We start from the raw sequence: 25,689 nt of genomic DNA, 5'->3' as shown, positions 1-25,689 counted from the left end.
CCCACGTCTGAGAACACGGCTTTTAGAAATCTGTCAGTCCACAAAGATGATGGTATCACATGACTCTGTGACTCAGTGGCTTGACCGACCTTTTTTTTCTCAACATGCAGAGACTGCTTGTTGTCCAGCTTCACGGAGCAAGCTTTGTCCAGGGATCGGGTGATGGCATCTGGTGTTCGTCTCTACCCCCATGGCACGCATCAGGCGCCACCTGAGAAACCTCATGGCTGGAGGGCGGGGCGGGAAGAGAAGCAGGGAGGTGCAGGGTTACAGATCACTGCGCTGAAGGATGTCAGGATGCCTGTCCGCAAATGGAGAATGTGTCCAACTCTCAGGCCACCTTGGGAATTTTGGGCCTATTTATTCCTGAAATGCATTTATGTGGTGGTTTAGAAGCTTTGAGTCTGTCCTCTCAGCCACTTTAGATGCTGCATGGGTCCAAGAGGGCTGGAAGCTCCTTCTCTCCTAAGGGCCTTTGTAGCACAAGAGCAGGTGGTTCTGAGCACATGGGGGGAGGTGCCAGCAGACAAAGAAGGCCAGTTTGAGACCATCCATTGAACTTGATTGCAAAAGTTCCATGAAGACTAAACTCTGTGTTGGACAGGGGGTGACCCTGCTTCCTCACCTCTTCCTTTGCTTGTCTTGCCTGCCTGCCTGCCTTCCTGCCTTCCTTCGTTTTTCTCCAAGTAGGCTCTGTGCCCAATGTGGAACCCAATGTTGGTCTTGCACTCACGATCCTGAGGTCAGGACCTGAGCTGACATCCAGAACTACTCAGGTGTCCCTCTACTTTTCTTTCATTCATTCTTTCTTTTTTTCTTAAAGGTTTTATTTATTTGATACAGAGATAGAGAGTATAAGTAGGCAGAGCAGCAGGCAGAGGGAGAGGGAGAAGCAGGCTCACCGCTGAGCAGAGAGCCCTATGTGGGGCTCGATCTCAGGACCCTGAGATCATGACCTGAGCTGAAGGCAGCCGCTTAACTGACTGAGCCACCCAGATACCCCTCTGCTTTTCTTTCTTAATTTCTTAGAAGAAAGTCATTGTGCTGTAGAACCAGCACCATACTTGGAATCAGAAAACCTGATTTTAGGGACACTGGGTGGCTCTGTCAGTTGAGCGTCTGCCTTCGACTAGGGTCATGATCCCAAGGTCCTGGGATCGAGTTCCGCATTAGGCTCCTTGCTCAGTGGGGAGCCTGCTTCTCCCTCTGCCTGCTGATCCCTCTGCTTGTGCTCTCTGTTTCTCTCTCTGACAGATAAATAAATAAAATCTTAAAAAAAAAAGAAAACCTGGTTTTAAATATCTGCTCTGAGAAAGTTTTTTCATCTCCCCAATTTCAGTTTCTTCATAGTAAAATGGGACAACCTCAGATCTTTTGTAGAAGATTTGAAATAAGGAAGTAAGGGCTTGGCATGGAGCTTGCCGCGCGGTGACTGCTCAGTGGATTCCAGTGACTACCAATCCACTTTCAAAACAGGGAAGAATGTTCTGTTATGTTGAGGGCAACATTTTAGTATCTTTAATGTAGCAAAGACTCAGTGTCCTTATTCCTTATCGTGTTTCGAGAACCCAGGTAAAGAGGCCAGCCCATTGTACTGGCAAAATTGTTCTCTACCCCATGATTTGGAAGCTGTGGTAAACTTTCATTCAGACAACATCCCTGGAGACCTACCCCATGCAAAAGCCTTGGTGTCAGGTGTTACAAGACTTACCAGGGTACATCCTTTTCCTGGAGAAGATTAGGTTGCATACTGAGTCTGAGGCGAGGGCATAAATGACTGTCCAACAATCCCCTCAGAAGGCTCCGAGAGGGGCGCCTGGGTGGCTCAGTGGGTTTAAGCCCCTGCCTTTGGCTCAGGTCATGATCCCAGGGTGCTGGGATCGAGTCCTGCATCGGGCTCTCTGCTCAGCGGGGAGCATACTTCCCCCCTCCCTCTACCTGCTGCTCTGCCTACTCGTGATCTCTGTCTCTGTCAAATAAATGAATGAAATATTGAAAAAAAAAAAAGGGGGCTCCAAGAGGCTGAGGGGAATGCAAAACGTGCGGAAGTGTTTCGTGGTGTAGTCTGTGTTTGCCAGTCTAGACAGAACACGTTCTCAGCAGTCGGAGAGCTTCACACCATCAAAAAATGCTGTGCTTGTATTTGAAAGTCGCCGTGTACCATCTCACCTGAGATAGATACAACACTTGTCTTTTAAATGATAACTCAGTGTTGAAAGTATTGTCGTAAGGCTCGTTCCTTAGGATATTGATTCCAGAAACGGCAGTCTGAATTTTGATTTCCCTTATAAGGTTTCTGTCTATCACTCAGGAGTAAGAAACCATTGCTGGGGCTCACGGGTGGCTCAGTCGGTTGAGCATCTGACTCTTGGTTTGGGCTCAGGTCTCAATCTCAGGGTCTTGAGATCGAGCCCTGCGTCAGGCTCCGTGCTCAGCAGGGAGTCTGCTTGAGAGTCGTTCTCCCTCTGCCTCGGCCCCTCCCCACTCTCTCACACTCCCTCTGTCTCTCAGAATAAATAAAGAGATCTTAAAAAAAAGGAAACTGTTGTTTCAGATGAGAGTAGATGGTTAGATAGAATTTTGGTCCCCAGCTTTTCTGGCTTTCTGATGGAGAGATGGAACCCTGCGTGTGCTCTGGCCCTCTCTGCTGTCCCATCATAGCTGCAGCTTCCTTCCCAGTCTCATTCATTAGTAGACTTTCTAGTTCTTGTCTTCCGAAATTTGTTAAAACCTTTAGTTGCCCGATGACTTCCCCCTCCCACTACCTCCACAGTTAATGGAATTATTTGTCTTTGTATTTCCCCAATGAAATTAATGGAGTTTTGGGAGGAGGGCATGTGAATTCACGTTACAAGTTTGCTTTGAATGAGAAGCCCGTATCTCTTGTGCTGTCTTTCCACGCATCCCTCTGTCCATCCACTCACCATTCCATCCTTTTGGTCAAGACTTGCTCAGGGTACAATAGATGAAAATAATTCAGTAATTCCAAGGGGAATAGAAACACAGCTATACACAGAAGAAAAATTTCTTCCCCTGCAGTCTAGGCAAGCCATCAAACTTTCCACGGCACTTCGGGGTGAAGATCGACAGCTGAGGCTTATAGTGGTGGGGGGTCTGGGAAGATATCCAGGCTCTCTAGAGGGAGCCTGAAACAGAGCAGGGGGCCTCCACTGGTAGCTTTACTGTAGGCTTCACTACAAACTTCTCGACTGCCCTGGAGGAGTCGTTAGGCTGTGTCCCTGTTCTCAGCAGAGCTGAGCAACCCGCCTAGCAGCGCCCCGTACCCCCGCCCCCCTAGCAGCGCCCCATACCCCTGCCCATAACTTCTTTGTTCCCTTGCCCTCCTCTCACTACCCCACCTCACTTCTGGTATCCTTAAAAACAAAACAAAACAAAAACAAAAACCCCTTCTTTGTGTTATTTACTTTATGTGGTTTCTGGAGATAATATGGGGTTACAACTAAAGTACATTTTTTTTTTTTTAAAGATTTTATTTATTTATCTGACAGACAGATCACAAGTAGGCAGAGAGGCAGGCAGAGAGAGAAGTGAGGATGCAGGCTCCCCGCTGAGCAGAGAGCCCGATGTGGGGCTCGATCCCAGGACCCTGGGATCATGACCTGAGCCGAAGGCAGAGGCCTCAACCCACTGAGCCACCCAGGCGCCCCGACAACTAAAGTACATTTTAAGTTTAGCTGAAGACTTTTTGCAACCTGTTCACTTATTAATTTATTTACACACCAAACGTATATTTAAAAATGACTGTGGGGCAGGAGCTATGGTAAATGTTCAGACTTAAAAGATCATAACATAGTTTGTGTCCTCCAAGAGCTTCGAGCTGAATGTGGACCTAAATATACAAATAGATCATGTCTGTGTTACTGTACAAAGGCTGCATGAAGAGAAAGTTCTTCAGAGGAAAACCATTATGGAGGCTAGAACTTGAGCTGGATGTGGGGAGATGGGTAGGAGTTCGCTAGATGGGAAAAGATACAGAGGGAGGGAAGGCTTTCTAGAGAATGGAAAGTCTGCGTGTTCAAACCTGTGGAAAAATAGGAAAACACCAGACCATGATGTGTGGAGGGGAATTTCAAGAGTGTCACATGTCTTGCGTTCTCTGGGAGGCTGTTGGATTTGTTTGCAATAAACCCAAATCCTTTAAAGAAGTGGGATTGCCGCTATCATCTGGGTTTTTTTTTTAAATTTTATTTTTAAAATATTTATTTATTTTAGAGAGACGGGGGGGGGGTAGGGGTAGAGGGAGAGAGAGAATCCTCAAGCAGACTCTCCACTGAGTGTGGAGCCCGACGGGGGGCTGGATGTTATGACCCTGAGATCATGACCTGAGCTGAAATCCAGAGCCAGCCGCCCAACCAACTGAACCACCCAGGCGCCCCCATCATCTGAGTTTAGTGAAGACCGCGATTTCTAGAAGAGAGAACTACTCTAAGGATGTTGGGAATCAGAGGCATTAATGCCGTCAGTCAAGAACTGAGCACCCAGTCACATTGGGGCTTTGAGACGGACGTAAGTGAATAAGGGCCCCTACTGTCTGAACCTCAGGCTCCAGTTAGGAAAGAGCCTCTGAAAACTCTTGGATCTTCTTTTAGGTAAAGAGTCCTTAGTTTTAGTTCAGAGAGAAGGATGTTCATGCATCTTCGCGTGGAGGTCCAGCAGTTGTGGCACCAGCAGGAGGCACCACTGAGGGTCCTGAGCATTTGGCCTGAAAGGAAGATGGCCCCGGAGTGTTCCCTCAGCCAGGTCTACTGAGCACCCGCGGCTTGGGTCTGTGGTGTGCAAGAGTGATTCGGAGACCAGCAGCAGCAGCAGCAGCTCCTGAGAAGTCGAAGTGTGATTTCTGAGGCCCCCAACCTGGATCTCCTGAGTGAGAAATTCTGGGGGTGTGGCCCGGCACCCTGTGTTGACGAGCCCTTCAGAGGCTCCTGATGCTCGCTCCGGCTGGGAGTCCCCGGCCTGGGTGGAAGGGTGGACTTTTCTGGTGCAATTCCTAGTCCTGCCAAGAGAGGGAGCACTTTGCAGGCCTTTGCATCCTCTTTACCCCTTCTTTCCCGAAAGACCTAAGTGGTTCTTTGAAGAGAGATGACTCACCATTAGATCCAATGACAACTTTTTTTTTCCCTAGTAAAATGCGTGTAACATATAATTTACCATTTTAACCATTTTTGAGTGTACGACTCAGTGGCCTTAATTATATTCCCAGTGTTGTGCAAGCATTACCACTGCCTATTGCTAAAACTTTTTCATTACTCTAGACAGAACTCTGTAATTATTAAGGAATAGCTCCCGTTCCCCTCCCTCCAGCCCCAGATTGCCTTGAATCTGCTTATGAATTCGCCCATAATAGGTGGCTCATGTAAGTGGACAGAATCGTAACAATATTTCTCTTTCTGGCAATGGCCACCTTTTGCAGTGCTGGTTGTGTTGGTGCTGGGTGGTGCTGAGTCGTGGTACCGAGCATGAGGCCCCCTGTTATACCTCAGCCAAAGAGACCGTAATGGTCAGGCCTGTCTTTGTTCTGTCCTTTAGCTGGAGGAAAATCAGGTACATTTTTATGCATTCATGAACTATTCCGGAACTATCTGTTGGGTCCCTGCTCTGTGCTCTGCAGTGAGCTAGGGATCCTGTCTCTCCTTTTGTGCATCCAGACATTTCTAGAGTGGATTGTATCACATGGGTTTGACTAAGTGTGTGCTAGATCAACAGTTGCACTGTAGCAATATAGCAAACACTCTGTCACATTTTATTTTGCATATATGTGCATAATTACATACTGTACTCATTATACATTTATATATGTGTTACAGTAGAGGATTATAGTCACACATCCCTGTATATTTTATTTTATGAATAATTTAAGAAAGCTCAAGGGTAATATTTGCTTTAAGTGCTAACGTGAGACTTACACCCCCATGTAGAGAAGGACTCCCCGGAATGTGCAAGAACTTATTGGAATCCCCACCCTTCTTCCCCCTCAGGCATTCGTCTTCCCCGTCCTGGCCTTGGGGAGTCTCCAAAGCTTTTGCCTGAGTCCTTCATCCTCATGCTGTTGCCTCTGGATTTGGAAGTACTTCAACACCCTTTCCGCTTTGCAGAGCTGCTGCTTCTGACCAGGCGGGTGGGGTCCTCCCAGCCTTGATTGCAACCTCTTGTCACACTCCCTGCCGACCTTACCTCACCAAGCCAGGCTGAGGTCTGGGTTTCAGTTTCTCTTATAAAAATTTTTGGTGATGGAGGCGCCTGGGTGGCTCAGTCAGTGAAGCCTCTGCCTTCAGCTCAGGTCATGATCCCCGGGTCCTGGGACCGAGCCCTGCAGTGCGGGTGGGCGGGTGTCCCTGCTCCGTGGGGAGTCTGCTTCTCCCTCTCCTCCCAGCTTGTGCTCTCTGTCACTATCCCTGTCACTATCTCTGTCTCTCTCTCAAATAATAAAATCTTCTAAAAAATTTTTCAGGGATGGATGATGTCTCCCTCGAGCTGTCTTTGGCAGCATCTGGGTAGAGCTGGAGGGCGGGGATTGTTTTTCTTCCTCCCTGCCCTCCCCGCCCCCCCTAGAGAAAGAGGGACTTGTTCCATGCTGGGCACAAGATGGGCTCAACCTTTGCACTGTGCACTATGCATTCATGGTTTTTTCTTTTCTTTCATGATGCAGGGGCCATCTTGGTTTGCATTTCTGTTTTGTCCTCTCTCCCTTGAAAATGGTGATTGGCAAGATCCATTTGCCATTCATTTTCCTTGGTAACCCAGCCCCGTGTGTGTGTGTGTGTATATGTGTGTGTGTGTGTGTGTGTGCGTGTGTGCGCCTGCTTTTATCCATCCTGCTACTCTCTCTCAAGCCGGGCAGGAGGCCGGGACTGTGACAGATGGCGTTCTGGGCGCCTGTGCTCTGCAGGCAACGTGTTCTATCCCTTGTCAGCGTCCTCCTGCTTTATGCACCTGTTATTAACCAACTTCCCCGCCCCCGACCGCTTTCTGTCTCTGCTGCTACACCCCCATATCCCAGGCAGCCAGCTCTCGAGAGGCCTTAGGGTTAAGTTATTAGGACTGCTCCCTTCCTTCTTTCTGACCACTTTTCTCCTTCTCTCTCAAAGCTCTGTGGGCCCAGTGGTGGGGTTGAGTGCCCAGAGGTTGGGGTCAGATGGACTCAAGGCCAAATTCCATCTTCGCTGCTTCCTAATGTTTCTTCGGGCAGGTTCGTGTACCATGATTATTAGTTCCTTCATCTTTAAAATGGGGATCATTAGAGAAATAACTGAGCTAATGTTATTCTCATAATAAGCTGTCGGGAAGTTCTCTTAGCTCTAAATTCAAAATAAATCGACGCTCCTCTTGAGAGGATCACTCTAGCTGTATCCAAAGAACAGTTTGAAGGAGGCCGGGAGTGTGTCTGGGTGCACTGGTTTGGTGTTGATAGCAGTAGTTTGGTGACAGCTGAAATTTAGGTAATTTCTGTTTATTTAAACGTTTAAAAGTTTTTTCAGCAATGTTTTCTGTTTTTCAGTGTAAAAGTCTTTGGTCTCTTTTGTTCAATTTATTACTGAGAATTTTATTCTTTCTGCTGCCATTACACGTGAGATTGCTTTTTTAAAATTTTCATTTCTGAACTACTCATTGCTCGTATACAAGCTACAGTTGACTTTTGAAAAACTTTTTTTTACTGAAGTTCAGTTTAGTTCAATTCAGTTTAGTGTATTATTGGTTTCAGGGGTAGAAACTAGCGATTTATCAGTTGCATAGAACACGCCGTGCTCATTCCATCACGTGCCTTCCTTAATGCCCACCACGCAGTGACCCCATCCCCCCACGTCCACCCCTCTCCTCCAGCAACCCTCAGTTTGTTTCCTAGAGTTAAGAGTCTCTTATGGTTTCCCTCCCTCTCTGTTTTTATCTTATTTGATTTTTCCTTCCCTTCCTCTGTATTCTTGTGTTTTGTTTCTTAAGTTCCACATATGAGTGAAATCATATGGTATCTGTCCTCCTCTGACTGACTTATTTTGCTTAGCATAATACCCTCTAGTTCCGTCCATGTTGTTGCAAATGACAAGATTTCATTCTTTTTGAAGGCTGAATAATATTCTAACAATTCATTTTTTTATATTGATTTTTTTTTTTGTGGCCACATGGCAGAACTTATTCTGACAGTTTTTTGGTGGATTCTTTTAGACTTTGTATATACAAAACCAAGCCATCTGTAAGTAGAGAATCATTCTCTCTTTCCCAGTCTGTATGCCAGTCACTCATTCATTCCTAAATGCCCTGACCAGAGCCTCCAGTACCATGTTGAACAGAGGTGGTGAGTGAGGATGGCCATCCTTAGCTTGCTTCTGATCATGGGGGAAAAAGCATTCAGTCTTTCTCTACGTGTATCATATTAGCTGTGAGTTTTAAGTGGATCCCTTTATCAGGTGTGGAAGGTTCTCTTCTATCCCTAATGCGGTGAGCGTTTTATCATGAAACTCTGATGGGTTTCATCAAATGCCTTTCCTGTATTGAGACAATAATGCGGTTTTTATCCTATATTCTGTTATGGCGGATGATTACATTGGTTGATTTTCAGGTGTTAAACCAATCTTGCGTTCCTGGGATAAATGCCCCTTCACCATGGTATGTAACCCTTTTTGTTTGTTGCTGTATTTGGTTTGCCTCTTGTAGCTTTCTACTGGTCTTGCTTCTGGTCTGTTTCCGGCTTCTACTCTTGCTTCCCTGGAGTCCTTTTTCTTTTACTTTTCAAAAAATAGAGTAGCCAGAGAAACCCTAAAACACGTTAGCTCATTTGCTCAAAATCCTATAGGGAATGCTTTGCTTGGAGAAAAGTGAAAGCCTTTGCCGTGCTTTCCAGGTGCTGCGTGAATGGTCCCCATTACTCCCCTCAGCTGACGCTCCCCTCCCTCACCCTCTTTGGCTCGGGAAGTCCCGTGCAGCTTGCTTTTCCTTGAACAAATCAGCCTGTTGTCATTCAGAGGGTCTGTCTAGGCTGCTTCTGATACCTGTATGGCAACTTCGTTTCCTCCTTCACATCTCTGTTCAGAGATGTTACCTTCACTAGGAGGCCTGTTTTAGACAATCTCTTAGATCTTAACCCATCCTGGTACATCTGATGTCTTTACCCTGTTTTTACTTTTTTTGTTTTTCCCTTAGCATTTATCACATTTTAGAATACAACTTTAATGTACTATTCAAAAATATATGGTCTATTAACTACTCTTTTTTCACGCTGACTCAACCCTTTCGAGTGCAAAAATCTTTGCTTTATCCATTTATCTCAGCACATAGCATAGGTGCTCAGTAAATATTTGTTGAATGAATAAACAGCACATTTAAAGCGCCTGGGCCAGAGCCTAATTTTTGGAGAAAGTTCCATGAATATTTGATGGTGCTCTGTATTCAAATACTATTAAATGGTGGGGGTAGAATAATGCAAAACGAAAGTTTCCTGTTTTCTGGAGTTTGCAAACTGGAAGAGGAGTCAGACATTAATAGACACAACTGAGCGAATAATTACAAATTGAATTGTGCAATGAGAAGAGGGGGAAGAAAGGATAAACACACCAATAAAGGACCTGGGCCTAGACTGGCAGTCAGGGAAGGCTTCCCAGAGGAGGTGACAGCTAAATTCGGATTTGAAGGATGAGGTATGAACTACAGGTGAAGGAAAAGGGAAGGCCTAGAGCATTTTAGGCTGTGGCATTAGCAAGGACAGAGGATAAGTGATGGGAACATGTTCCAAAGCTTGGCAAAAGGCTGAAGGGGCAGAAATATAGACTGTATGAGAGGGTGATGTGGGACAAGGCTAGGTGGAGGGATGGCAGCACCCAGACTTGGTAGATCATCCTGGACCACGTTTTAGATTTGGATTTTCATCCAAGAGCAAGATTGGGCCTGGGGTAGCAATGGGAGGGTGCCCTAACCAGGTGTTCTTGAGAAGATCACCTTAGTTGCAACTTGAAGAACAATTTGAAGGGGGCCTAGTGCATATGGGTGGATTCGTTCTGGGGTTATGGCAGCAGTTAGGGGAGTGATAGGTGATTTTCATTTATTCCATTTCTTTATGCTTAACTGTATTTTCTGATTTTTCTAAAATGATCGTGTAGCTCATTTGCATTTCTTATGCAGGAAATTAAACTGTAAATTTCAACCAAGGGCTAATAACTCTAGAAACTACATTTCTCAGTGAGGTCCCAGACCCCCATGCATTTGGACTAGGGCAGAAACAACAGAAATTGAAAGGAGTGGACAACTTAAGAGCCATCTAGACATCAAAATGGAGGAGTTTGAGGGTGTGCTCATACGTAGGTGGTCAGGTCAGGTGGCTGAGGAAGATGCGAGCTCAGTTTCTCAAAAAGTAGTATTCCGTTCTCTGGGAAGGGGAGGACTGGGGAGGGTCCTGGCTTGGTGTGGAGACTGTTAGGATCCTGGTACCTGAATGCTAACGACTGCGAGAAGCTTTTTGTGGTGTGTGTAACTGAAGATACCCTCCACCCCACAATCCTATCTCCTGGTATTCTGCTCCCCTGGAGTGCGGGTGGGTCCCGGGACTTGCTTCTAACCCAAAGAATATGAGAAAAGTGAGGACATGTTTGTGGTGTGATTATGTTGTGTTGTTCAAGACTCTGTCTTATTGACACACGCACTATGGTAACTCTCCCTATTGGTGAAGAAAGTATTCGTGTTGGGGAAGCCCACATTGCAGGTAGCCTCTAGAAGCTGAGAATGATCTTCAGCCAACAGACAGCAAGACACCAGGGACCTCAGCACCAATGCTGCGATGAAATGACACTGCCAGCCTCCAAGAGGGGGGTGAGTGGGGAAGCAGACCCTTCCCCAGCGGAGCCTTCAGATGGAGACTCAGCCCTGGCCGAGTCCCCATCTGATTACAGCCCATAAGACTGTAAACAGAGAATTTGGCTAAACCATGGATTCCTGTCCCGTGGAAACTGTAAGGTAAATGAGTACTGTTTGAAACTGATAACTTCGTGGTAATTTATTATACAACAATATCAATAAACTCTGTAGGTGGCAATTTCTAGGTCGAGGCCATCTGAGCTACAGAATATTTCAGTTCCAAGAGAGGATTTGGTCATTTTGTTTCTCCATTTATTGGGGGTGGGGACTCGTTTATCTCCAGGGACCTCTCCTGACTGGTAAATTTTCTTGTTTCAAAACAGAACCCTGTCATGCCCTCTCCTCCTACCTCCTTGACTGCATATTCTCTGAGACTTTTAACATAGATGATTTGGGGGCCAACCCTGTACTGCATTTCTTCACAGATATTGTCTGTTCCCTTGGCTTCAAGGGTCCTTGCTACTAGAGTGACTCCTGAATATTATCCCCAGTACCAGATCTCTGGAGAATTCTGTATTTGTGCTTCTAGCATGATTCTGAAAAGTTCCGTGTAGCTCTGTGCCCATCGTCTTGAGCTAAGGATGTCCCAGATCGAAATGATTATCTTCTCTCAACACCTCTGTTTCCCTCCTTAGCTGATTAATGGCTTTCTTGTTCTCCCGTTTACCTGGACTAAGCATCTCGGGCCGTCACGAACTGCTCCCTTTACTTTGCTCTCCACAACTGGCCTGTCCTTGAATCCTACAATTTCTTTGCTTACCATCCTTCACCTCACTTTTCCATCCTTGCCACCACCCTTTGATCAAAAAAAAAAAAAAAAAAAAAAAAAGAGTAATAATCCAGTGGCTTATTACCTATGGACTTGCATCTGATCTCTTTAGGATACGGGGTTATGGTCTCAAACCTTATGTCCGTCCTTGCCTTAATGGCGCCCCACACTGCATTACGTATTGATCCCCAATTAGGAGCTGAGAAGAAGGAAATCTTTTCTTGTTACTCAGGAATCAGCCTCGCCTCTTTGACTGCTACCACACTTATCATGCATTTCTTGCCATATAATGTGACTGTCTGGATTCGTAGTTATTTGCTAAGTTGTCACGCTACTAGGTATTGTCTAGAGGGTTTGGATCTGGGAGTCACCTCGAATCTTCTGGTCAACATCAAAGAGTAACCAAGCCATACTGATGCTGTCCACTCTACCAGTCATTCTCCGACATTCATGTGCATGTAACTTTCTTGCTGGCGTGAAAGTTGTGATTCAGCCGGCCAAGCGTGGGGCTCGGGAGCCTCCTGCTTCGAGCAGCCAGGCTCCACGCTTCCCTTCAACGCTTCTTTCTCCATTCTCCCTCCACGCCACCCTTTTGTCTGTTGGCCTTGTCACCTCACGTCATCCTGACTGGTCTTCCTGCTGCCCACCCCTCCCCACCTCTCGTGTGTCCCTCATAAAACTATGATCTAATGGATCATTACCTCTGCAGCGAACTCCCCGAAACAAAAGTGCCGTGCAAGGCAGAAACGCAGGGTCACCTCCCAGACCAGGCCTGTGATCCGGGGTGGGGCTGGGTACTTTCTTTCCATGCTTCCTTCTCTGCTGACCCCCTTGATGTGGCCACTCTACTACCCCCAAGCCCCCAGGACTGATTTTCCTCTTGCACCAGCCCAACCTGGGCCTTGTACACTGTGGCTCCTAGATTTGGCACACTGTCTTGGGGCTCGCAGCTACTCTTTCCATGTGTTTCTTTTTTCTTTTTTTTTTTTTTAATTTTTTTTTTTTTTTTTTTAGATTTTATTTGTTTATTTGACAGAGATCACAAGCAGGCAGAGGCAGGCAGAGAGAGAGGAAGGGAAGCAGGCTCCCCGCTGAGCAGAGAGCCCGACGTGGGGCTCGATCTCAGAACCCCGGGATCATGACCTGAGCTGAAGGCAGAGGCTTTAACCCACTGAGCCACCCAGGTGCCCTCCATGTGTTTCTTTTTTAAGATTTTTAAAAATTTATTTATTTGAGATAGAGAGAAAGAGCACAAGCCACGGGAAGGGGTGGTGAGAAGGGGAGAAACAGACTCCCCGCTGAGCAGGGAGCCCAATGTTGGGCTCGATTCCAAGATCCTGAGCTCATGACCTGAGCCGAAGGCAGACGCTTAATCAACTGAGCCACCCAGGGGTGCTTCAGTATGTTTCTTCTTAAATCCATGGTTGCCAGATCATGTGGGGTTATAAAGAGAGGGGCTGAAGAAGCCGAAAGGTGATTAGAAGAAAACATGGTCGGAAAGGATAAATGAAATGGCCCATCGGTGACAACTAGCCTCACCTTCTTGCCAAGTGCCGTGTGGTTGTGCTGCTCTCTCGGAGCTGGGGGTTGCCCCTGCCGTGGGTTTGCACTGGGGCTGGTGAGTCCCAGACCCCTGATACCATAGGATTCCTCTGTCAGTTGTGGGTAGCCCTGATGTCTAAGTGCTAGATTTTTATTTCAGTTTAGTTTAGTTTAACTCATTATTTTTATTTTTACTGCCTCTCTGTTGCTCAGTATTAGATAATACATTGCAAAGAGGAGTGTCGTTCATCAAGTGGGCAGAGATCAGGGCAGGGCCAGTGTGGGAGACTCAGGAGAATAACAGGTGTGCCGGGAACAGGGGCGGGAAGTGCGGGTCCTGCGTGGGGGTCCCACTCTGTCTACATGTCTGTAATCTTGGAAGGGTGATCCAGCCTTGTTGACCTGTTCCCCCAATTCTCAGGGCAGGGGGGACTGGTGGGGAAACAGATCACTCTTTAACAGGCCTTAAGGACAGGTTACTAGGACTGTGCAAAATACTCCTTTTCTTAAAAAAGAAAAAAAAAAAAAAGCAAACAAGCAATAAACTCTCCCTTCTAGAATCACACCATTGTGTCCTTAACCTTGAAGTTTTCTTCTGTCCAGTGAGTGGGTCTTTGTGTGACCTTCTCAGGCTCAGGGCACAAACTGAAAAGTCACTAAGACACGGGCCAAAGGATTTTCATTCTCATCTGCCTCCCATTGCTGCAAAGGTTGTGAAATTCTTCCATGGAAGAAACAGTGAATTTGGCAGAAAAATCATGACCTAACTGTCCCCCGTACCCCCCCAAACGTAAGGAACCAGCACTGCTTTCCAACCTGTGAGTGTTTTCCTGTGTGTCCCCAGGGCCATGAGTGTTTGAGGCAGTTCTCACAGCAGCGCTGCCTTCACTCAGCCCACGTCCCAGCCCCTCCCAGCCCACCCTCCAGAGTCGCCAGGGTTCCCAAGTAGAAACCAAGAGACTGACAAGAGCCCTGGCAGGGATGTACAACAGAAATACAAGAAGCGTAGGGCGTCGGAAGGTGGGAGGCAAGATGGGGAGGGGAAGGTATTTTCAGCAGCAGCCGGGACTCCTGAGACCCATTTTCAAGACAGACACTTTGCTTGGAGCAATTTCTGCCTTTGTGCCTCTTTAATGGTCAGTGGTGCAATCAATAGAATGCCTGCTCCCTGGTTAATAATGGGGCTGTTAGGTGGCAGCAATGAGCCTGCTGGCTTTGGGATCCATGGGCTGACAAAAAGACCATTGAACATTGACTTTTTCACTTTTCTTTCTCTTTCCCCAGGGCAGCCGCCGAAGTCCTGGCAGCACTACTGAAATCCAGTAAGCACCTCTTTGGGAAAGTGGTCATTTCTTTCCCCTCCGAGTTCAGTGAGAGATGCTCTCTGTATCTCCATGGCTCATTTTCCAACGTGGAAGGCAATAGAGCCATTCCTGGGTCTTTGGGGGTGAGATGGAGAGGGTTATGGCCGTTCCAAGTGCCAGGCTGCAAAGAGAGTGTGAGTGTCTGTCCATCGGGGTGTGCGTGAGTGCAGTGCCGTCAAGGCCGTTTGCTCTAAAGGGAGTGTGTTGTCGTCTGCAGACCCGAGGAACTCTCCGGTTCCTTCTGACAGGAGCACTGTTGGAATAAGTTCCCATTTCCAGAGGATTGTTCTGTAGAAGAAAAGGTGATGACACTGGGCGTGTGGGAAGCAGGACTCTTGCTTTTGCTTCTGATCCCAGTTCATGACTCTGTATTCTCGGGCAGGTGGGGTGTTGGGAATCATTTAGACAGTGTAGATTCCAATAACAAATTTATATTAAAAAGTTGGCTCTCTTCTCAGTCACTTGAGTGATTGCAAAAGAATAGCTCTGGGGGTCTGAATAATTTGAAGTTTTTTTTTTTTTTTTTTTTTTTTTTGCCTAGTAGCCCTGGTCTAATTACATTGAGAGTCAATTTCATGTGTGCAGTATAATAGAAGGCACCATGCGTTTGGGAGCAAAGAAGTCTTAGTGTAACGTTTTTATTTTTTTCCCCCCTTTATCTCTTCATCTATTTTAATTTGGAGCCTTGGAAACCTGTTCCTGCAGTTGTGATATTTGTTTCTCTATAGGGAGCCCGAGGCCTGTGGGTAATAGGTGAACTTTAATAAAACTTATAAATAAATAAATAAAAATAACACCTTCTCCCCCAACCATAGATCTTTGTCAACTCTCAGCACAGAGAAAGAGCCATGTCACGTAGCACTTCCTTTTGTAGGCTGAAGAAAAAGAAGAAATTAAAGCTTGAATTCATGTGGTCATTTGGAATGCGATACCATACACAGGCGTGTTCATGGCTCTGGGGCCTGCAGGTGCAACGGAGGGGTTTTGTACAGCCTGGGGGAGGGCAGAGTGAGAGGTCACAGCCCTTGAGATAGGAGGGAAGGAGAGGTGTTACCTGTGGGTTACGGGCAGGTTAGGAAGGAGCCTGCCTCAGGCTGGCATCTTGGTTCTTGTTCGTTATCTGTCCTGCCATTCCTGGTGATGATGCCAAGGGTTTGGTGCTGGAAGAGTTCTGGGATTGCAGGAAGGAAGGGAGCTGAGAGGGGATGGGGGAGCCAGCGCAGTCTAGGTGGTGGAGGCCTTCATGTCTCATAGGAAGAGAGCCCCAAGACTGGAGAAAGGCTGACTCCTTTTCTACACACACACACACACACACACACACACACTTCTCAGCCTACAGTGTCCTGAGACACAATGTACCTACCATGTGTGGAAATCTGAAAGCAGGCACATGCCCATTATTAACTATTTCCATATAAGGCACCAGGCATGGACTCAGGGAAACCAAAAAACAGTGACAACATAACAACTAATTGAAGCTTAGACACGTAGCCGTGTTTTTGGCACACCGGCTGCCCACAGCAAACTGAGCACGCTGTGCTAGGGACCAACTTTAAAAGTTTCTGACTTTTACTTTGCCATCAGAGCTCAGTCCAGACCTTTCCTCTAAAAAACTTTCTCTGCGGCGCCCAGGAGGCTCAGTCACTTGAGTGACTGACTGTAGACTTCTGCTCAGGTCATGATCTTGGGGTCCTGAGATCAAGCCTTGGGTCAGGCTCTGCATTCACTGGGGAGTCTGCTTGAGGACTTATCTCCCTACCCCTCTGCCCCTCCCCCTGCTATCACTTTCTCTCTCTCAAATCAATAAATGAATCTTAAAACAACTTTTGTAGGCAAAGGCCATCTTTGTAGGTCACTGAATTATTTGTGTTAGCACAGTGAAAAGCTAGAAAAAAAGGTGTGGACTAAACATTAAAACAAATGAATGATTTCTGAAGGAATATATATGAATGGATAAAATGAATGAATGGTACTTACATGTATGTAAACGGAAGTACTCCCCTCTACTACCTGAACCCAACAACCCACACGTAGAACCAATGATCTTAACATTTGTTGTTCTGATGTCTACTTAACTATACTAATAGACTCTTGGGGACCTGATAGCCTGCTGTCTTCCACATATAAAACAGGTTTTATCATCCCATCAGAAGGGTGTATGGAGTTATTTGCTAATTCTTCTTCGTCGTCTGCACAGACTTTCTCTGGATCTTAGGTTCTTTATAATGTGAGGGAGTTGGATGAGAGGTCCTCTAACATTCTTTCAATCTCTGAGTACTCCGCCATCATATATATCAGGGTCTCCAAACCTTGACACTCCTGCATATTGGACTGGGTAATTCTTGGTTGTTGAGGCCTGTCCTTTGCACTTGGAATGGTTTAGCGGCATCCCTTACCTTGACTCACCAGATGCCAGTAGCACTCTCAGTTAGAATGAACAAAATGTCTCCAGACACCGCCAAATGTGCCCTGGGAGGTCAGAATTGCCTCCCATTGAAAATCATGGATGTAGATGGGACCAAACCCGTGAATTGAAGGCCTTTCAAGGTTTCAGATGATCTCTCCTCAAATACTTTATTGGTATCTCATAGAAATGCTCTTCTTGCATAACTAATCTTGAATTCCCCAGCTTTGGTCTCATTCCTGTGGGTTTAAAAGAGGTAAAAAGACTGATGGCAGAAAGTCACTTGTGGACGTGCAGAAATTACTGGGGAAGGAACAGGTTCTAAAGATCTAGAAGATCTTAGAACAAAGAGGGCAGATAGTTTCCATTACAAGTGCCAGCTGCCACATGTGCGTGGAAGGATTCTGAGATCATATTTGAGCTCAGCAGGAAAGGTGTTTAAATAGCAAAGTTTCTCATGGATTGGGGAGGAGCAGTGACAGAACACCAGGTAGTCGCCATCTTGGTTCTACCAGCGTAAGCCAAGTGTCGCCTGGCGTGGAGGGTCTAGGCAAGGATGGTGCTGCTCCACATTGGCTGGGGCTGCTGTGCGGCAGGGGAATGTCACGGGATTCTCTAGTTGCTTTGTATGGTCTTCGTGCACAGTTAAGATCTGACATGGAGTATCTGTCCGTTTGGATCCCAGGCGAGTTTGTTTTCAGCTGGACCTAAATTCAGGAAGTCAGTTTCTGCCTAAAATTCAAACCCTTACCATCTGGCAATGGATATCTGGGAATGTTTATGTGAACCTTTAGTTCTAAACGCATAATCCTTTCAGCTAATGATTAGTCTGGTTTTTTTTTGTTTGTCTTTTTGTTTTTGTTTTTTTCCTTAGTCTGGTCTTAATGCTTGCTTGTTGTATAAAAGTCAGCCCTGTAATGTATCTCTGTGACTGCTTCACAAAGAAAGAGCATTCCTCAGTCAAAATGAAGCCAGAAGGACGTATCTTTCTGCCTTGGGGGCAGTCAGTGCTTCTGTGGCAATAAACTTAGGTGGGCTTGGGCATCTGAGGCCAGTAGGGTCCTTTCTGTACCTAATGGGTACAGAGAGTGGCTGGAGACATTGCCCACCAGTATCAGGGAAAGCAGGACTGAGGATCTGGGTGACTTGGAGCTTGCCCACCTTAGCCACAAAAAGAGAAGGAAGGAGCGCCTGGGTTGCATAGGACACTTGTTGAGTCGCCTCAGCTCTCTTCCATCCCGTAGCTACTGCACGAGAAGCCCGTGTAGGGTAGGTGGGTGGCGAGAAGAGGGAAACGAACCAGAAGACATCTTTTGTCTCTTTCCTTTCCTGAGCGATAGCAGGCAGAATAAGCTCGGATGTCCCAGACTGCTCTTCCAATTGTCTCCGCAGGTTAGGACACCAACAATGGAAAGTCATCGCCCATTCAAGGGACCTTTCTGTACGTGCAGGGGCTAGAATGATCTAATCCAAATCCCACACCGTTCATGGCATCCGTTTCCCCACTCTACTCACACGAGCACAAACCGTACTTCAGTTGCCCTGTATGGAAAGTGTTACCCTTTGACGCGTTAGCCTACACAAGAACAGTTAGCTTTTCATTAATAAAGGCTTTGATTAAGAAATAGTGCTTCTAGTGCAGGCAATTTTTTTTCCTCTAATAAACCCAAGCAACATACTGTCCTTTGTCTCTCTCCAGCTTGTGGATTGCCTCCCGTCTGCCTTTCCCTCTTCCTGCACCCCTGTCTGTGTTCCTTTTCCCCTCATCCTCTTTTCCTTTTCTCACTGTCTGTTTCCCCCTCCCCCGGCCTCACCTCTTCCTCTCTCTTTTCTCTCCTTAACACCCCTTCCATGAGCATTAGGTATAAACGCAGGGTTGAAAACTTGCAGCCCTCGGAAATGGCACTTGAATGAGCGGGTGGCAGTTGTCTCCTGCTTGCTAATTTGCACTGGCTGCAGCCACGAACCTTTAGGTCGTGCCTCAGTGTTAACTTTGCTGCTCAGATTTAAAGGTCACATTCCCGCAACAAGGAATCACCTGCAACACCTCCTGGTCCAGGCCCTAAGTCTCAAGAAGAAGAGGATGATTTTATTTCAGACTATTCCCCAACTTAACAGTTAGCCTCTTAGAGGAGTCTGGAAGTTGGCAGAAGCGAGGGCGTGGGGAAGGTGGTGGAAATAGGAAAGTAAGTTAATAAAGGGAGGGGGGATGAGGTGGAGGGAGGGAGAGAGAGGAGGGCGCTAATGGGAGGTTTGGCAGGAAGATGACACTTGTCACTCGTCTTCCTAGTTAATGTTCTGGCCGGCTGGCTCCTGGGACGGGCCGTCCGCCTCTTGTGGTGGGAGTGTGGGAAGGGAGGGCCTTCCAGTGCCCAGAGCCCTGACCCTATAGAGACACCCTCATGTTTCCAGCAACCACGTCTGCTGAGACCTGGCTGTCAGCAGGGCAGTGACAGGAGGGCATGAGGGCCAGACAGTTGCTTTGCTGCAAAATGTCAAAGAATGAGCCATTTTTGAGATGGGCCCACATGAGGATTTTGTAGGACTTATAGGAGCTCCAGGGAGTTCTCAGAATGACGGTCTGTGTTGTAGGTTGGTTGGCACTGTGATTCCTGTGATCCTGTGATGACATATAAGTAGCAGTGGGTCGGCACAGCCTTTGGGGGACTCACATGTACCATCTGTGTCCCATGGGGCCTGTCCTCCTGCGTCGTGCCCGCACATGTAATTTCCTCTTCTGTTACAGGGTGAGGACCATGGGGTCAGACAGTCAGAGCTGGAAAAACCTTCAAGGTGGCTTAGTGCAGTATTCAAACTTACTTTCTTTCTTTTTCTTTTTTTTTTGTAGAGAACTCAGAGCCCTGTCTGTCCATTTTCACTGCTTTTCCCCCAAGATGGCCTCACAGACACATTGACAAAAATACAAGGCCCCTGAGAACCCAGAGAACGATTGATCTTTTCTTAAAAAATTAAAATATACTTGGCATCATAAAACATGGTATAAATGTAATAATGCACGTTGATTTGATACCTTTATGTATTGTAATATAATTGTCATTATAGCAATAATTTGCACCTCTATCATGTCACATAATTATCAATTCTTTTTAGTGGTTGGAATAATTAAGATAAAATCTTCTAGCAAGTTTGGTGATTATCATACAGTGTTGTCTATATCCCAGAAGACTATTGACATCATCCACCCCCGCCCGCCCATCTCATTTTCACATGGGGAAACTGAAGAGCAGAGAGAGGGGGTGACCCCCCGCCCTCCGCCCCCAGATCTCTGAGACTTTGACAGGTTCCTATCCCGGATAACACTGGCTCCTTCTTCAGATCTCAGCACAAATACCTTTGTCTGGGTTTTTTTCCGAATACTACACCCCCCACCCCACCTCTGCCCAGCGTTAGATGCCCTGTTAAACCTTTTTATAGAACCTTGTATTTACTCTCTTAAGAACGAAACATACTGTAATGAATGATTCCTGTATCTTTGCATATGTGTATGTGTGTTTGCATTTTTCCTACCGGGTATAGCTCCATGAGGGCTGGGGGTCCCTATTGTATTCCCCATATTTTGCACTGGGCTGTGCCCAGAGCTGCTGCAAACACATTAATGTTGATGGAGAAAGGATTCCAGCTTCTTGATTTAAGTCTCATACCCTTTTTTTTTTTCTTCTTCAATATACCTTTGTGAAGAGGCCAGCCCATTTCCTGTTCCCGGAAAGAATCAAATTGTGGTGTGATTATAGACTCGATGTCTCTTCTTCCGCCATATCTTTTGGAGAAGTGTGCAGTATATTTCTGTGATGAACCAAAAATCTGCTTCAAATGATATTGATAGATCTTTGCATTTGTCACACCGGGATGGACTGCTGCAATCGACTTTGTATGAATGCAGAATAACAAGCTACATCCATCACAGGGCCCGATTGAAATGACAACGCAGATGTCTACAGTTTATTGAGTTCTTAGTGTGTCAACGACTCTATACATTTAGCCTATGAAGCAGGCATTATCATCCCCATTTTACATGCCTAAGACCTAAGGTTTGGGAAGCTTGTGTAACGCACACTGCTTGTGGGCTGGACTTCCATGCCAGTCTTGATGCCTGGGGCCTGAGCCCTGTGCCTTCCAAGAAGAGAATAATGAGGATAGGCTTATTTAGACCAGCAGCTGAAAGGAAGCTACATAAATACTTTCTAAGTATCTGAAGGATTTTGGCGGGTGGGGGGGGGGGGAGAAGAATTTGCCATTTAGTTGAGAAAAGAGCAGCGCATGGACCCATCCCATATAAGCATCGGAATGGGACCTGCTAAGAGTCGCCCAACACAGCAGCATGGCTGTGCCAAGGGCCAGAGTCTCTGCTGTGAGGCAGAACATCAGGGCGAACCTGATGAATGATGGGGTGAGGGAGAGGAAGGGAACCGGGACAGGAAGAATCACAGACTCCCATTATGTCATGGTGCGTTCGACTTGGCACATTGTTCCTCCCCCACCTTGGCTCAAAGTTCAGACCTCCCTGCCAAATATTTCTGTCGTTTGCACAAATACATAAAATACTATTAAGGTTTAAGCTGAAAGGATACTGCCTCTCCCCCGTGCTCCTCTTCTCTGCCCCCTTGGTCCGACTCCTCTGGAGCTGGGTGGGCAGACCTGGACTGGCCAGACGGCAGCATGTGTAGTTCCACTTCTTGCCATGTGGTGGTGCTGTTCTTTTAGTTATCTTGGCTGCAGCAGTGGAATATTTATTTTCAGTGAGTAATTTGTTTATCAGGAGGTTATTTTAATCTAATTTTGGCCATATTTGCTATTCCACACTATCTGTACTTCCCAGCGTTAGCAGCTTGCATGTCTTGAAGGAAATTAGCTGAAGATGGTCTCAGAGGCATTTGCTCAGCCATTATTTAAGGGAGCTGGGAGGAGGCAGGGTGAGTGGAGCCCTGGGTTGGAAAAGCCTCTGGAATTTTTTGCATCCCCAGTGATGTGAGCATGATTGAGCAGGACTTATGGAGGGCAGCCCCAGCAGCTTTTTTGAGGGCTGCCTCTGGAGAGCAGCAGCGAATCTTGCTGTTACCTTTCCCCGTCTCCCTCACACCCTCACACCCTCCTGACAACCTCTATCTTCCTTGCTTTTGCCGCCAAGGCCAAAGGCACCACTTAAGGGCAATGCCTGTCTGCCTTCCCACGGCCGGCAAGCATCCCTTATCCACTTAATAATGTGCTTCTTGAACTGTTTACTGCCGCCCCTGCAGGACGTGGGAAGCAGGGCGGGGTGTGGAAAGAGAATGGACTGGGACCTGCTAAGAGTTGCCCAACACAGCAGCATGTCAGTGCAAAGGGCCAGAGTACCTTCAAGGAACAGTGATCATGACTATTGATTACAGAGCTCTGGCACTTACTAGGCACCTTCCATGCCCATTTTACATACAAGGAAGGTATAGTGAGAAAGGTTCATGAATTTTCCCACGGTCCCCAACAAGGTCAGCAGAGAGCTAGGATTTGAACTCAAGTTATGACTGTCTCTAAAACAGAAAACCTTGGGGTGCCTGGGTGACCCGGTCAGTTAAACATCTGCCTTCGGCTCAGGTTATGATCCCAGGGTCCTGTGATCGAGCCCCGCATCGGGCTCCCTGCTTGGTGGGAAGTCTGCTTCTCCCTCTCCCGCTCCCTCTGCTTGTGTTCCTCTCTCTCTGTGTCAAATAAATAAATAGAATCTTTAAAAAAATAAAACAGAAAACCTTTATCTTTCAAAGCTGATCTGTGCCCTCCACATGGAACTGGGGAAACCTAGACTCTGCTTTTTGATGCCCTGTGTGCTCTTAAATTACTTCTTCATCATTGCACTTGATTTCAGCTCAGCTCTGCAAAAATGGGAGGACTCTGCAAGATGAGTAGTTTGAGAATGACTTAGAAGAAGGTCCCTCCCCCACCCCCCCAAATTGAGGAAATGACACATCTTCACCAGATAAAATAGAAGCAGAAAGGGGAGGTCCTGATGAATGATGGCCTGGTCTCTCCCTTGCTACCCCCTCTTTCCCTGGCTTGCTGTATTTTTTTATTTGTTTGTTTATTATTGAAGTGCAGTTGCCATACACTCTTCTGTTGGTTTCTGGTGTACAACATAGTGATTCCACAATTCTGTATGTCATGCAGTGCTCGCCGCGATAAGGGTAGTCACCATCTGTCACCATCCAATGTCATTACAATATTATTGGTCATATTCTCTATGTTCTACTTTTTTATCCCCTTGACTTACTTATCGTATAACTCCCTTCCGTGGCTCTTGATTGCCTCCCAGAAACTTCCGTGGAAGTTCCTCGGGGCTTAAAGGAATCAAGTTTGAAAACTTCTGAGGTAATTATTCACAGGACACTCTCAGAGCTCAGTCTGTTGTCTGAGATTGTAGTTCAAAGATGTGTGGACACAGCCTTCAGGGAGTTTGAAGAGTCTGCTCATTTTTACTATGTGGTGGTCCTAAGGAAGGGCTGGTGTGACTTGTAAAGATCCAAAATGTTGTGTTCATTATGGAGCCCTAGTGGAGGAACTTTGAAGGCTCTTGGGATTAAGAGACTTAATTAAACAACTGAACCCAGTCTCATTAAATGGGGAGTTTGAGCAGCTGGTGGAGATTATCATGGTCGGTAGTGCGGGCAGGATGGTGAACCACCCTCCCAAGACAGCCAGGCTGTTCAGGGTACCAGCACTGCATCCAACTGATATGCATGTGGTGTTGAGTTTTTCCTGCTGGACACAAAAGTGTTGGCTACATAAAATATTGGAACTGGTCCCAGTTCTTACACCATGCAGGATACTGTCTTATAAGAGGTGATCTTGGACTCAGGCAGTCATGTAAGACTAGTTCTGTATCCAGAGCCTTCTCTCTGGCTTGATGATCTGCCTGTAGGTTTGGGCCACGGTATTCCTTTGCCAACAGTGTGAAGGCCTCCTCAGGGAGGCTCAGGGTCATGTATGAAGGGTGTGTATTTGCTGAAAGCTCAAACCTCTTATTGTCTGAGGGAATAAGACCGGGTGGAGAACAGTGTTTGCACCGTGGTCTCAAAGCCGGCTCTCAGGAGACTGTGGATTCTAGTCCGAGCCTCTCGAGGTGCATTGCTTAGTGACTGTGCTGGAACCATCTCATCTGTAAGGCAGGGAACATGATACCCTCCAAGGAGACCTGGTAAGATTTAAATAAGGTGCTGGACATGTAGTGGAAGTATAACACTAGACCTTAGTAGATCTCCGTAAGGATCTTCTCTCACTTTCCTGTCACCACCATTTTGGAAAATCCTGGGAGTTTCAGGAATTGGTCCCATAAAAGCATAAAGCTTGTTGCAATGTAAATTCATCTTACATCTCCCTGAGTGTCCGAATGATACATAGCTGTTTTCAGCCTCTGTGTTCCCTCTAGAAGCTGTTTGTTGAATGCAGCATCATTGAGTGAACTGGGCCGTTCAGTTGACCCACATACCCTCATTTCCTTTCCAGTCTAGGGAATCAGGGGTTAACATCGAGGATTGCTGAGCTCTCAATGTTTTAGATTTTAGAACTTGTATCATCCTGGCATAATGAATGACTGGCTATGGATCGACAAAGATAGAGTATCGCAGAGATTTAAAGAGATAGACAAAAAGATAAACATTTCCCCGCTCTGAAGGGGCACGGGGGCTCCTTCACCACCTTCAGGATTGACTGTACAATTATTCGTTTATGCCGAGGTGTGAGTCAGGTGCTTCCTACAGACGTCTGGTATTAGCAGTTTACAAAGCACCTTTTCATGTATGATCCTATTTAATCTTCACGGTAGTCTTGCAAGACAGGTAAATATTTAACTGTAGTATAGCAGTGGTTCTTAATGGGAGTTTTGTCCCAGAGGGGCCGTTTAGCAAGGTCTGAAGATGGTTTTGGTGGCCGCATCTCCAGGGTTGGGGCTCTTGGGGCATCTCTGGGGGGCCGAGGCCAGGATGTTGCTGAACCGTCTCCAGTGCACAGAACAGTCCCCCCTCGCCAGGGAAGAATACTGTCCAGCCCCAGAAGGCAGTAGGGCAAGGTTGGGAAACTGTTCTGTAGGGAAAACATTGGGGCCCAATGGGTTTGACTTACTTGCCCAAGATTTCGTATCTTTTTTTTTAATTAATTAAGAAATAAAAGTTGGCCTAATCGAAATCCTTTGCAGAGGCACTGCGCGAACACGATGACAATGAGGCTGCTCTGGTGGCAACGGGAGTTAGAGACCCCGTTTACCCTCTCCCTTAGCCCCTCCCCCAGTCTTAGGGGTGCACAGCGTGGCAACCACTGCCCCCCCTCCCGTGCGACCCAGAGAACACCAGACCCCATCCTGGCATCCCCAGACTTTTGGGTTTCCCTGCAGCCATTGCTTTTTTTTTTTTTTGAATAGGGGGTGATGACAGCCTCCTTGTGGTGCTTCAGCAAGGTGTTGGGCCGTGGAGGCAGCTGGAGGCGTAGAGGCCACTTAGGAGGCTACTGTGGACACAGTCTGGGTGGTAGGAGAGAGGACCAGATTGGATCACGGGGGACAGGAGTGGGGTTGGAACCAGGGAGCACAAGGTTCTGGTTCTGTGATTTTGTAGTGACGTGCTGCTCAGGCTCCCCGCCTTCCTCCAGCACCCCCTCCTGGCCCGGAGGCGTACTGCAGCATAAGCCTGTTGCACGCGATGTTTGCAGGGCTTGGCAGGTGCGTTTCCCGTTTCCCTCCCAGTCTGTTCCCAGCCAGAAGCAGGGGATGCCAC

The 25,689-nt window shown here is 46.9% G+C and overlaps 1 protein-coding gene across 1 annotated transcript in view; it reads left to right on the top strand.

Annotated features, from left to right (window-relative positions):
• LOC308346070 (cytosolic carboxypeptidase 4-like) overlaps positions 1-25,405 on the top strand; it is a gene marked incomplete at its 3' end in the record, with an annotated part of 130,644 nt that extends 105,239 nt beyond the window's left edge. The window contains exons 6-7 of the mRNA XM_080808675.1: positions 14,453-14,538; positions 25,338-25,405. Of these exons, the coding sequence (XP_080664801.1) occupies positions 14,453-14,538; positions 25,338-25,405 (154 nt within the window). The remainder of the gene's footprint in view (positions 1-14,452; positions 14,539-25,337) is intronic.
• Between the last annotated feature and the right edge of the window lie 284 nt (positions 25,406-25,689).

This window comes from Martes martes, assembly GCF_963455335.1.
Source record: "Martes martes genome assembly, chromosome: 7".
In the NCBI taxonomy this organism is placed as follows: domain Eukaryota; kingdom Metazoa; phylum Chordata; class Mammalia; order Carnivora; family Mustelidae; genus Martes; species Martes martes.
This window is presented reverse-complemented; position numbering and strand designations above follow the sequence as displayed.